The 13487-nt window shown below is 41.1% G+C and overlaps 1 protein-coding gene across 2 annotated transcripts in view; it reads left to right on the top strand.

Moving 5' to 3' along the window:
- The first annotated feature begins 1585 nt into the window (after positions 1-1585).
- The window catches only part of RTF2 (replication termination factor 2), a 43083-nt gene continuing 31181 nt past the window's right edge, over positions 1586-13487 (top strand). For both annotated transcript variants that reach the window (XM_065921748.1, XM_065921749.1), the window contains exons 1-4: positions 1586-1719; positions 5873-5967; positions 7108-7201; positions 8955-9094. In XM_065921748.1, the coding sequence (XP_065777820.1) occupies positions 1651-1719; positions 5873-5967; positions 7108-7201; positions 8955-9094 (398 nt within the window). In that variant the 5' untranslated portion in view covers positions 1586-1650. The remainder of the gene's footprint in view (positions 1720-5872; positions 5968-7107; positions 7202-8954; positions 9095-13487) is intronic.

Here is a 13487-nt window from a genome sequence, read left to right as displayed (position 1 = left end):
TGATCTTTCCAGCCTTCTGTTTCCCTACCCTAGAAATGAGATTCTAGTTGAATGAAACTTTCTTAGGGTCTGCTGGTCAACCCTCTGGGAATGAATCTGTACTTTTTGGTTTATGGAGGACTGAAGACTCTGGCAGGCACTGAGAATGCAAGAGGGAGTAAAACAAAGTCCCTAGGGAGCTTACAGTTCTTGAGATGTTAATAAAAATAAATCAGGCGCCAATCAGAGACCAACTGATTAAAGGATTTTTTTCTTAATTCTCATTAATTGCAGTATCAGATAACTCAATCATCTAGCCCTTGAAGCTTTCCAATCCACATATACTGTATTTTCTGTTCCCAAGTAGGGAGTATTTTTAGTCTTTTTGTTTCATTTTGATCAAGGTGGAAACACCCAGTCATAAAAGGTCTGCTTTACTAGCAGTGGATAAGCTTTCCTCTAATATTTATAATAATTAAAGGAACAAATGGAAAGATGGTCAAGAGCATGAAAGCAGACAATCATGGATATTAACAGGTTTTGCAAGGGTTTTGAGTTCTCATTATAGATATGATACAGCCTGTCTCTCAGAAAAGGCATGGAAACATCAGTGCACATTTTATAATTATATCTGTCTGTTAATTATACCTGCTTTTTCCTTTGTTTTTAATTTTTTGTATGTGTGCTCAGTCGCTTCTGTCGTGTCCAACTTTTTGCAATTCGTTGGGCTGTAGCCCGCCAGGCTCCTCTGCCCATGGGATTTTACAGGCAAGAATACTGGAGTAGGGATCCAGTATTTCCTTCTCAATGGGATCTTCCTGACCCAGGGATCTTCACGATCCTGTATCTCCTGTGTCTCCTGCATCGCAGGGAGATTATTTCCCACTGAGCCACTGGGGAACCTTTCAATTAAAAAAAAAAAATTAACCTGGGCTTCAGGAGGCTGTGAATGAAATATATACATGTACAAACTGTGTGAAGTCTTTCATATATACAATATGCATGGCAGTATCAGAAAGTTTAAGGCCATTTAGAATCTTACTCCCGCACAATCTCAGTTAACATTACTTCTTTGTTGTGAGTGCTTTGATCACAACTGACGCCCAGTAAAAAGATACATTCTCTTTTAGACACATAAACGTTAACTGAAATGGTGGGTCCATCCCTATTTATTCATCGTTAATTGCACTAACAAAATTCAGTCTTTTCCTCCACACGGTACCAGTCTAGGGATGTCTGCCCACAGTCTGAAAGGCTGGGGTGGGATGGGGCCCAAAAACACGGCTGCTGCTCCTGAGTCGTCCCCACCCGCGCCGCCCCGGAAGGGTGGAAGAACGATTAGGCGGATGCAGCAGGAATCCCACGTCCAGCTGAAAGATGAAGGGACTGGCTGCAGCCGGAGAGTGGGAGTACGCTCTGCATGTTGCGTGCACCAAGACCCAGCCTTCGCTTTGCAGCTGCCCCCGCTGCGGGGCCACGCCCAGCGCCTAGCGACGCTCTCCATAGCAACCAAGACGCGGCACAAGCCCTTCCCACCCCACCCCGCCCCGCCCCTCCGCGTGCAGACTGGCGTATTGTGTCATTGCGGTGCGCCGGAAGTGAGTCCTACTGTCGCCAGGGACTCCGGAAGTTGCTGCGGTAGGTGATTGCTCTGGACTCTGTCGGCTTGCGATGGGTTGCGACGGAGGAACAATCCCTAAGAGGCATGAACTGGTGAAGGGGCCGAAGAAGGTTGAGAAGGTGAGTTACGTGGGCCCAGTGGGGCCTAGAGGTGGTGCGGCCTGCGAATGCTCCCAGGAAGCGAAGCGGTGTGGGAGGAGGAGCTAGCGGGTTTCCACATACAACCGTGCTTATTTATCCCTTTCGGAGAACTCAGAATTAACCACAGTGTTAATAAGGGACCTTTATTGACTGCGGGCTGTTGCCATTCATCCGATAGTACGCATAATATGGGGTGTCTCATGTGATTTTCAGAACAGCCTTACGGGTATATACTTTCAGAAGCCTCACTTTTGAGACTTGGAAATTGAAGCTCAGGAGGAGAAAGTTGCAAAGCTAGTAAGTGGCAGAACCAGGATTTGAAGTTTGTCTGCTGCTAGTAACAATGATACAAATGGTCGCTGTTTATTGAGTTCTGTACACGCTAACTTCGTTTTCTCAGTGAAGTCTTCTCAAACTGTTACCTTTGAGGTCAGGGCATCCACTTAAAAAGTAACCACCGTGTACACTGCGTTCAGTTTGGTTACTGTTGGTTCTCAGAGGGTGGTTGGGCTTCGCTGATAGCTCAGTTAGTAAAGAATCCGTCTGCAATTCAGGAGACCGCGGTTCGATTCTTGGGTCGGGAAGATCCCCTGGAGAAGAAATAGGCTACCCACTCCGTATTCTTGGGCTTCCCTTGTGGCTCGCTGGTAAAGAATCCGCCTGCAGTGCAGGAGACCTGGGTTAGGAATATCCCCTGGAGAAGGGAAAGGCTACTGAACATTTCCCAGTGTTCTGACCTGGAGAATTCCATGGACTTTATAGTCCATGGGGTTGCAAAGAGTGGGACAGGACTGAGCGACTTTGACTTTAACTTTCAGAGGGTGATAAGCTCCTGGGGGCTGAGGTCGCACCTTTTCCTCCTCCTCAACTATCACTATAAATACGGTAGATAAATGCAGGTTTGAATAATCCATAATTCTCACCAATGATTGAGCAAATTACGTATTATAATTTCCCTGCTTTTGTTGTTGTTCAGTTGCTAAGTCGTAGGCTACTAACAGGGAAATTGAGTCAGTAACATGACCAAGGTCACACAACTGTTAGGTAATGAAGCCAGGACTCCCATCCAGTTATTCAGGATTTCAGAGTTAGCACCAGTGATTACTTTTTAATAATAGAAGGTGTTTAAAGTACCTAATATTAATACAAGTGACTGCCTCACTGGGTGGCCCACATGAGTCTCCAGTCAGTAGCCAGAGAAGTCTTTAAGTAAATTCCATGTATCACTACTGTATTGAAATCACTACTGTATTTAAACCCCTCCAGTCATTTCCCATTATATTCAGAAAAAAAGTCCCACAAGACCCTGTGTGATCAGAAAGGATGTGATCTGTTTACATCATCTTCTGCCCTTCTTCAGTGCTTTTATTCTGTTTCAGCTCAAAAGCCTTGTTCCTCAACCTGGAGTTTAATTTCCTCAACCTGATATGTTCTTCACTGAGACAATCATATCATTTGGTGGTTTTTTTTTTTTTAAACATCAGTTAATTCTTTACTGAAATGCCATCCCAGCCCACCGTAGCCACAATACATCTCTCTCCTGATCACTTTGTCCTCTCTGCTGCTTTACTTTTTAGTGCTTATCACTGTATTTATTCATTCTTTGTCTATTTCTTGTGTAGACAGGGGCCATGTATTTGTCACTTTTGTGACCCCTGTGATGTGTCTGCCACACAGTCAACTTCCAACAAATGTGTATGGAATTTGAGAGTGAATGAACACCCACGGTGATGGCGTGTGCCCTCTGATCACAGCTACGTGTGCAGAGATTAATGCTTGGTAGCCAGCACTTGTGTGAGCGAGCTTTTACCCAAATAGTATTTAGCTCGGTTTTGTTCCCTTGAGCCCAGAACTGAAGAGGAGTAGCTTATTGACAGGCTTGGCTAAGAATAGATGTCAGAAGGGGGAAGAAATGAAGAAAGGGTGATCTGAAACAACTAGAGTACTCAGTCAGGGTGGATTTTTATTATCCTTATTCACTCAACAGGTACGTATTAAGTGCTTACGATATACACTATTCTAGGCCCTGGGGATATAGCAGTGAACAGAGTCCAGCCCTTGTAGAGCTTGCATTTCAGATAGGTGTATAATAACATTTGTCAATCACATACAGTATGTTGGATTTGACCCAAGACATTCCTCAGGTTTAAGACCTTGGGTGGACCAAATTTTAAATTGGGAAGGAGTAGTTCCTTCCCTGTCCCCAACTCTCCCAGGCGGTTTTTTTTGAAGCAGTGAAGGACTGTGATAAAGCAGGTGGGGGATCTAGAAAGTAGATACTAAATTTGCCTAATGTAGCTTTTTAAATCTACAAAAAGTATAGTACATCAGCTTCACTGGTGACGAGTCTCTCGGGGCTCTCTACAGTGTGGCTGATGATAAGAGCTATTTAAGATGCTGAAATGTGGCTGTTGGATCTTGGGACCGAAGAAGACAACATCTGCTGTAGTGTGGTGGGGTTTTTGTTGTTTGTGTGTTTGGTTTTGTTTTAAACTATAGAGGGGAAGGACACACTTATCTGGATTAACAGATACTAACTACTATACATAAAATAAGGATGAGATGGTTGGGTGGCATCGTTGACTCAATGGACATGAGTTTGAGCCAACTCTGGGAGATAATAAAGGACATGGAAGCTTGGTGTGCTACAGTCCATGGGGTCACAAAGAGTTGGATGTGACTGAGCGACTGAACAACAAATACATAAAATGGATAAGCAACAGGGATTTACTGTATAGCACAAAGAATTAATTCTAATATCTTGTAACAGCCTATAATTGAACATAATCTGCAAAAGCCTCAAATAACTATGAGGTACACCTGAAACTAACACAATATTGTGTGTAAACTATACTTCAATAAAAATAAATAATATAAAAATTAAACAAAATTATACAAATGTAATAGAGAGTAGCGATTAAAAGCATGGTCTTTAGAGCCCGCCTGCCTGACTTTTTATCTTCACTCCTCTGCTGGAGTGTGTGACCTTGACATGCAACTTAACTTCTTGGTACCTCAGTTTCCTCCACTACAAAGATAAGAATCCTAACTCATAAGTTTTTATGAGGGCTAAAAGATGCTGAAGCTGGAGCTCCAATACTTTGGCCACCTGATGCAGAAAACTGACTCATTGGAAAAGACCCTGATGCTGTCAAGGATTGAGGGCAGGAGGAGAAGGGGATGACAGAGGAGGAGATGGTTGGATGGCATCACCGACTCGATGGACATGAGTTTGAGCAAGCTCCGGGAGTTGATGAACAGGGAAGCCAGATGTGCTGCAACCCCTGGGGTTGCAGAGACTCAGACACGACTGACCGACTGAACTGAGAAGACTTATGTCACAGAAACTGTCTAGCACAGTACCTGGCACACAGTAAACCCTTAAATAGTTCCTGCAAAAATTAAATTTGAGGGAATTTAAATTCTTTATTTTTTCTTCCCTTTTTTCCCCCAAGTGTGCCATCTTGTTACATTATTCGGGTTTGACATTTTAGGAACAGTAAAGAGTGGGACATGGGATATTAAATAGGTGGAAATATCGTTTGAGGGCTTTGGAGGGTCTCTGATCTGAATCTTTATAGAGTGTGGATAATGACTTGATATGCCTTGTAGTGAGTACTCTGCAGAAAACGTTTCTGTTAAATGGGTGATTTTTGTAAGGAATGTATAATTCCTTTGTGCTATAATTCAGTCTTTGTGCTGAACTTTTTTTTTTTGTTTTTGTTTTTAATGCCTGGCTTCTCAATTCTTTGCCTTTAAATTCTGCTACAACTACTTTGGAGCTGTTCCCACTGTTAGAAATCAACCTGTACTGCTTGTTATTTCTGTATGAGCTTCCTAGTTTATTATTAGGATATAAATATTAATATTTATATGTAATTGACATAAGCAATTTAGTGATTTGGTGTAAACTTTTTTTGTACACATCATATATAGAGAGGCCTTTATTTGACATACTGTTGATTACTTGTGACTTTTTAAATCCCATCTTCGTGTGTCAGTAATTTGATTTAAAAAACAAAAATCATCACAGCGTGGTATTACTGAATAAGCCTTTATATGTAGAATTCTGTGGAGCGTGTGTCTTTCAAAGAAGAAAATTAACTGAAAGGATTTTTTTTTCTCTTCTCAGGTCGACAAGGATGCTGAATTAGTGGCCCAGTGGAACTACTGTACTCTAAGTCAGGAAATATTAAGACGACCAATAGTTGCCTGTGAACTTGGCAGGTATAGTTCCTTCACTTAATGGAGACGAGTTTTTATTACATGGTGTTAAAAAGAATTTTAACATGTAAATGCAGTTCTTGATTCATCAGATGTGAGTGATCTCAAGCAAATTTGTGAAGCCTGGGTTGTCATTCCCTGGCTCAGAGCATACTTCTGCACTTTTCTCTTCAGTTTGGTTTGTTTAATCCATGGGTTGAAAACTCAGGGGCCAAGAGGAGGGAGGTGAGTTACAAACATAAATGCATGAAGGACCCATGTGGGATCGGTAGGGCATGGTGAGGACTGGGTGATGGTGTTCCAGTGGTTAAGACTTGTTCTCACTGCTGAGGGCCTAGGTTCAGTCCTGGTTGGGGAACTCAGATCCCACAGGCTGCATAGCAAAAAAGATAATAATAATAATAAAATGAAAGGTAGCTGCTATCCAGTTCCAGCTTGTTGTTACAGTTCAAGAAGGTAGACTGATTCCAGAACATCTGATTTTTCTTCCCCCCAGGGAAAGTTGAAAATGTGTACTTTAATTATTTTTTTAAATAATTTATTTATTTATGGCTATGGTAGATCGTTGTTGCTGAGCAGGCTTTTCTCTGGTTCCAGCGACAGAGGGCTACTCTCTAGTTCCAGTGCACAGGCTTCTCATCGTGGTGGCTTCTCTTGTTGTGGCACAAGGCGGTGCTCAGGCTTCAGTGTTTGCGGCACAGGGCTCAGTAGTTGAGGTTCCCAGGACCCAGAGCACAGGCTCAGTAGATGTGAAACACTGGCTTAGTTGTCCCTCGGCAGGTGGGATCTTCCTAGATCGGGGATTGAGCCCGTGTCTTCTGCACTGGCAGTTAGATTCTTTACCATTGAACCACCAGGGAAGCCTGAAAATGTTTCATGTTAAATTTCCCAATTTAAAAAATCCTGGTTTGAGTCACATTCAGTCCTCTGACTGCCAGTCTACATAGCCCTTGATTTAAACTGGTTTCTTTCTTTGTATGCTTTGGAAATGGTTGAGACAGGATTAAATTTACTTTTTTAGGAGTGCGAGGACATTTCTGTTATCAGATGTAAGTGACTTTGGATTGTACTCAGTTTAGTCTTCTTCTCTTGGATGAAGGTTGATTGTTGCCAGAATGTCCTGACTGATCTTTATTGTTGCAGACTTTACAACAAAGATGCAGTCATTGAGTTTTTATTGGACAAATCTTCCGAAAAGGCTCTTGGGAAGGCAGCCTCTCACATAAAAAGCATTAAGGTAAGACAGGTGATTCTGAAGTGCTGTGGGGGTCTCAGTGGTTAAGACTTATTGTATAGAATTCATGTGTGTTTTAGACTGAACTTGGAAGTTGGAATTCCAGTCCCATCCAGCCATCTAATAAAGGTGTGATTTAGGACAGGTCACTTAAAGTTCAAGCCAGAAGTCCCCACACCTGTACTTAACTGTATTATAAATCTCTCTGGTGACTTAATGTGTGTGAAAGAGCTTTAAAAATTCTCAGTGTGCTGTATAAATGTTAAGAGGCATAATTTTTAAAATTAAAACTCAACTACTTGAAATTTTTTATTTAGAAGACACTTTTATACAATTAGAGATTTTTATAGATAGATCAGTTTTCAGTCATTGTGGTTATCTCCTGCTGATTAGATGTTCTGATTGACACATTTCTATCACAGAAGTGGAAAAACAAGTTTTTTAGTAAAGGAACTTTGTTGAGAAGACAAAATCTTTCAAATCTGGTCAGCGGGAGAAAAATCAAAAAAGCAGTGAAGAATCTGAGAACTGCAAACTTGTCAGACACTTCATCTCACTTTGTGTGACTTCATCTCACTGTGTGTGACATGTTGAGGCCTCATGGCTTGTCAAAGGGTTGCTTAAATCAGAGCCAGAACCCTGACTCCCAGGCTGAGGCTTTTGAGTTTTTTCCTTCTCTTTCTTTTTTAAGTTTTTAGCCTATTACCATAATAGGCATTTTGTTTGAGTTTTGGGGGGTAACAAAAGGATACAGGGATTTGGAATAGTTCATTTCAGACAAATTAGTAATTCTGAATTGCGGCTGATGGTCATGCTGTGGAGATATCCATGTCGATTTTTGTCATCATTTCCTTGAGAAGAAAATTCATTTCTCAAAAACCCACAATAGCAGAATTACCTTATCTCAAAAATGTGATGACCACTGAAATTAACTTATACAAGTCTGTACTCACAATATATAATGTATGTGGTTGAACTTTTAATTTTAATGCAAAATATTTTTTTCTAAGAACTCATAACTCTATAAAGACAGAAGGATTCAAATAAAACAATGCAGAAGTGATTATTACTGTAATTAATAATCCACAAATACCCTGAGCAAAGAACCTAATGAACACACACCAGCTCTCAAGCAAGAAGTTGACAGTTTGTTCCAGTAGTGGCTTTCCTTCTGACGTGCTCAGCTGCTCCCTGGAGTTGAAATCAAATTGGTGCAGTTAATTATGGAGAAATGCTTCAGATGCTAAAGTGAGACTGTTAAGTCACTCCTTGTAAAATCGAATTTTGAAAACCCAAATAACTGGGTCTAGGAGTATGACAGTAATATCCAGCTGATAGCCTGCCTTGGACTCATTAGACCGTGGCCTCAAAGATTTTACTGTCTTTTCAGCTATTAAATTAACATGGCAGGTCAGTAATATGAACAGCCTGACTGAGGCTTCATTAGCCAGGAAAACAGGTGTTCCTTTCCAGGGGATACTGTTACGAAGCTTTCTTCTCTTAGTGGGATAAATTTTCATGTCCAAAGTTCCTTTGCCTTATTTAGCAAAATGCTAGTAAAATAGAAATTAATAATTTGCTAGACAGTACATTTAAAAAATCTTGTTTTCTATCACAACTTATGGTTTAATTTCATTTCTGTGTTAATTGATGTGAAAGAAAAGTAGAAGAAGAGGTTTGGATGAGAAGGGACTAGAACAGTAATTAAGGCTAAGGATGATCCATTTGTCAAAGAAGTTGTGATGTTTTTTCACAGAATGTGACAGAGCTGAGGCTCTCTGACAACCCCGCCTGGGAAGGCGATAAAGGAAACACTAAAGGTGACAAGCATGACGACCTCCAGCGGGCACGTTTCATCTGCCCTGTCGTGGGCTTGGAAATGAACGGCCGACACAGGTAGGTACTCAGTGTGGACAGGTGACGTGGACTGTGGGTAAGTAATCCCAGGGCTCTCATGAACTCTGCTGTAGCTTCATAATCACACTGGTTTTTCTAAGGTGTTTTTGGTTAGGAAAGTGCTGCAGCCAATCTGGAGTGTTCTGGCACATCTGTACATGGCCGTCTAAGAGACATATGTACATTGTATGTGGAAAGCTACACCAGAGGAACCGACCACCCAGCTCTGAAATGAAATAACCTAAGGCTTCATTGGTTTGTGGAGAAGGAAAACTGAAGTCCCAAGGATCTTGTACTTTTAAAGATTACATTCTTCAGAGAGTCTGAATCGAAATTGTTTAGGCCTCTCTTAAAGTTTAGATTTAGTGGTGACCTTGTGAGGTGATGGGTATGTTAACAAGCTTGTTTGCGAGGATTATCTTAACATATACACATAGCAGATCATCAAGTTGTACACAAATACATACAATTCCTGTTTGTCAGTTATACCTAAATGAAGCTGAAAAAAAGAAAAATAAATAAAGTGAAAGGCCAAAGTTCACGAGAGATATTCTGAGGAATGAGATTTGTAACTAACCTTGTTCTGTGTGTGTGTTGTGTACATACACAGTATTTTGAGGTGAAGTTCATAACGTAAAATTGATCATTTTAAGGTGTATGTTTCAGTGGCATTTAGTGTTGTGCAGCTGTCACCTCCATCTAATTCAAAAACCCCCTACCCATTAACCAGTCCCTCCCCATTCCTCCCCCTGCCTCCATAGAATTACACACTATGTGACCTTTTATATCTGGTTTCCCACTTCTTTTTAAGAAAACCGTGGTTCACCCCAAAAGAGGAACTTAGCAGAGACAGTCTCAGCTCTGGGGTCTTGAGCAGGGGTTACCTGCAGTACGTTGCTCCGATTGTGGTTTCCCCTAGATTTTCTTTTCACTTGCTAGTTAATCTCTTCTCCTTTTTCTCTTCTCAGTTCATTGAGCTTTGCCTGTTTTGGCTTTTCCCTGGTGCTATTTGTAGGACCTCCACACTAGAAAATTGATTTTGGGGTTAGTTTGTATATTTAATATACAAAACAAAGCAGGTCAAAGGCTAACAAGAGTTTTGCCAAGAGAACGCACTGGTCATAGCAAACACCCTCTTCCAACAACACAAGAGAAGACTACACATGGGCAGATGGATTATATTCTTTGCAGCCAAAGATAGAGAAGCTCTATACAGTAAGCAAAAACAAGACCAGGAGCTGACTGTGGCTCAGATCATCAGCTCCTTACTGTCAAATTCAGACTTAAATTGAAGAAAGTAGGGAAAAACCACTATACCATTCAGGTATGACCTAAATCAAATCCCTTATGATTTTACAGTGGAAGTGAGAAATAGATTCAAGGGATTAGGTCTGATAGACAGAGTGCCTAAAGACCTGTGGACGGATGTTCATGACGCTCTACAGGAGGCAGTGATTGAGACCATCCCCAAGAAAAAGAAATGGAAAAAGGCAAAATGGTTGTCTGAGGAGGCCTTAAAATAGCTGTGAAAAGAAGAGAAGCGAAAGGCAAAGGAGGAAAGGAAAGATATACCCATTTGAGTGCAGAGTTCCAAAGACTAGCAAGGAGAGATAAGAAAGACTTCCTCAGTGATCAGTGCAAAGAAATAGAGGAAAACAGTAGAATGAGAAAGACTAGAGATCTCTTCAAGAAAGTTAGGGATACCAAGGGAACATTTCATGCAAAGATGGGCGCAATAAAGGACAGAAATGGTATGGACCTAACAGAAGCAGAAGATATTAAGAAGAGGTGGCAAGAATACACAGAAGAACGTCACAAAAAAGATCTTCATGACTCAGATAACCACGATGGTGTGATCACTCACCTAGAGCCAGACATCCTGGAATGCGAAGTCAAGTGGGCCTTAGGAAGCATCACTACAAACAAAGCTAGTGGAAGTGATAGAATTCCAGTTGAGCTATTTCAGATCCTAAAATATGATGCTGTGAAAGTGCTACACTCAATATGCCAGCAAATTTGGAAAACTCAGCAGTGGCCACAGGACTGGAAAATGTCAGTTTTCATTCCAGTCCCAAAGAAAGGCAATGGCAAAGAATGTTCAAACTACCGCACAATTGCACTCATCTCACATACTAGCAAAGTAATGCTAAAAATTCTCCAAGCCACATTTCAACAGTACATGAACCGTGAACTTCCAGATGTTCAAACTGCATTTAGAAAAGGCCGAGGAACCAGAGATCAAATTGCCAACATCCATTGGATCATCGAAAAAGCAAGAGAGTTCTGGAAAATCATCTACTTCTGTTTTATTGACTATGCCAAATTGTTGTGTGGATCACAACAAACTGTGGAAAATTCTTAAATAGATGGAAATACCAGACCACCTGACCTGCCTCTTGAGAAATCTGTATGCAGGTCAGGAAGCAACAGTTAGAACTGGACATGGAACAACAGACTGGTTCCAAATAGGGTAAGGAGTACGTCAAGGCTGTCTGTTGTCACCCTGCTTATTTAACCTATATGCAGCGTACATCATGAGAAACTGTGGGCTGGATGAAGCACAAGCTAGAATCAAGATTCCTGGGAGAAATATCAATAACCTCAGATATGCAGATGACACCACCCTTATGGCAAAAAGTAAAGAAGAGCTAAAGAGCCTCTTGATGAAAGTGAAAGAGGAGAATGAAGAAGTTGGCTTAAAGACTCAACATTAAGATCATGGCATCAGGTCCCATCACTTCATGGCAAATAGATGAGGAAACTGGAAACAGTGACAGACTTTATTTTCTTGGGCTCCAAAATCACTGCAGATGGTGACTGCAGCCATGAAATTAAAAGATGCTTGCTTCTTGGAAGAAAAGTTATGACCAACCTAGACAGCATATTAAAAAACAGAGACATTACTTTGCCAACAAAGGACCATCTAGTGAAAGCTATAGTTTTTCCAGTAGTCATGTGTGGATGTGAGAGTTGGACTATAAAGAAAGCCGAGCACTGAATAATTGATACTTTTGAACTGTGGTGTTGAAGACTCTTGAAGAGTCCCTTGGACTGCAAGGAGATCCAATAAGTCCATCCTCAAGGAATCAGTCCTGAATATTCATTGGAAGGACTGCTGCTGAAGTTGAAACTGCAATACTTTGGCCACCTGATGGGAAGAACTGACTCATTTGAAAAGACCCTGATGCTGGGAAAGATTGAAGGCAGGAGGAGCAGGGGACGATAGAGGATGAGATGGGTGGATGACATCACTGACTCGATGGACATGAGTTTGAGTAAGCTCTGGGAGTTGGTGATGAACAGGGAAGCCTGACGTGCTGCAGTATATGGGGTCACAGAGAGTCGGACATGACTGAGTGACTGAACTGAACGCCTGTTTCCATAGGGAATGTTTCTGTAGGAGAAATTCAGAAGAGTGACGCTTTACCCGATGCCGCCAGTTGTCCTGAAATGTAGTACTGTGTCATACCCACCCACAAATGTGCCTGTTTCCTCAGTGTCCAACTGGTCACCTTCAGACTCTTTCATTACTGCCTGATCAGTAAAACAGTATGTGTCTTTGTTTGAAATGCATTTCTGTAATTAATAGATGGGGGTTAAGCATCTTTTATGTGTTCTGATGTTTATGTTTCTCTTGTCAACCACATGTTAAGGCCCTTGGCGTATTGTTTCTTATTGCTTTTAAAGACTATTTTGAATATTCATAAACTCTGAATCTTGGGACTTCCCTGATGGTCCAGTGGTTATGACTGTGCTTCCAATACAGGGAACCTGGGTTCAATTTTTGGTTGGGGAACTGAGATCCCACATGCTGCATGTAGTGGCCAAAAAAAAAAACTATGAATCTCATATATATTTAAAATATTTTCTTCCTGAGTTCCTATTCTGTCTTTTGACTTTTGTGGAGTTTTTTAAAAATGCATTTATTTATTTTTATCATTAGTGTTTTTTCTAAAAGATTATTGCAAGGAGGTGGTAGTGGAACTGTGGCCTGTGTTTGTGGTTTCAATTTCAATATATGGGGTTCTCCTCTATCTGAAAAGTAGAGCTTTCCCTAAATTTGTATGAATTTTTATAAGAATTTTTCTTACAAAATAAAGAAGCAGTTACCTTAGGACACACCTTGCTTTCACATGCACAAAATAAATAGGGATAAAGGCCTGATGCTAACAGACATAATTCAGAGCTATGGCAGCTTGATGCTGAGATGGTGAATGTAGTTAGCTGAAAGGAGTTTGGGGTGCAAACTACCTATGTAATAGCTCTCTGCAAAACAAACACTGAATGCTATCTTCTACTTTTTTGCCTTGTTTCATAAAAGCAAAAATTCAGTTTGCGTTTCTTTCCATTAGTAAAAATAGGTGCTCATGTAGGTCTTTGGAAAAAATGAAAG

This window comes from Muntiacus reevesi, chromosome 2 (genome assembly GCF_963930625.1).
Source record: "Muntiacus reevesi chromosome 2, mMunRee1.1, whole genome shotgun sequence".
Classification (NCBI taxonomy): Eukaryota; Metazoa; Chordata; class Mammalia; order Artiodactyla; family Cervidae; genus Muntiacus; species Muntiacus reevesi.
Note: the sequence above shows the minus strand (reverse complement) of the source record. Positions and strands in the feature narration are given on the sequence as shown.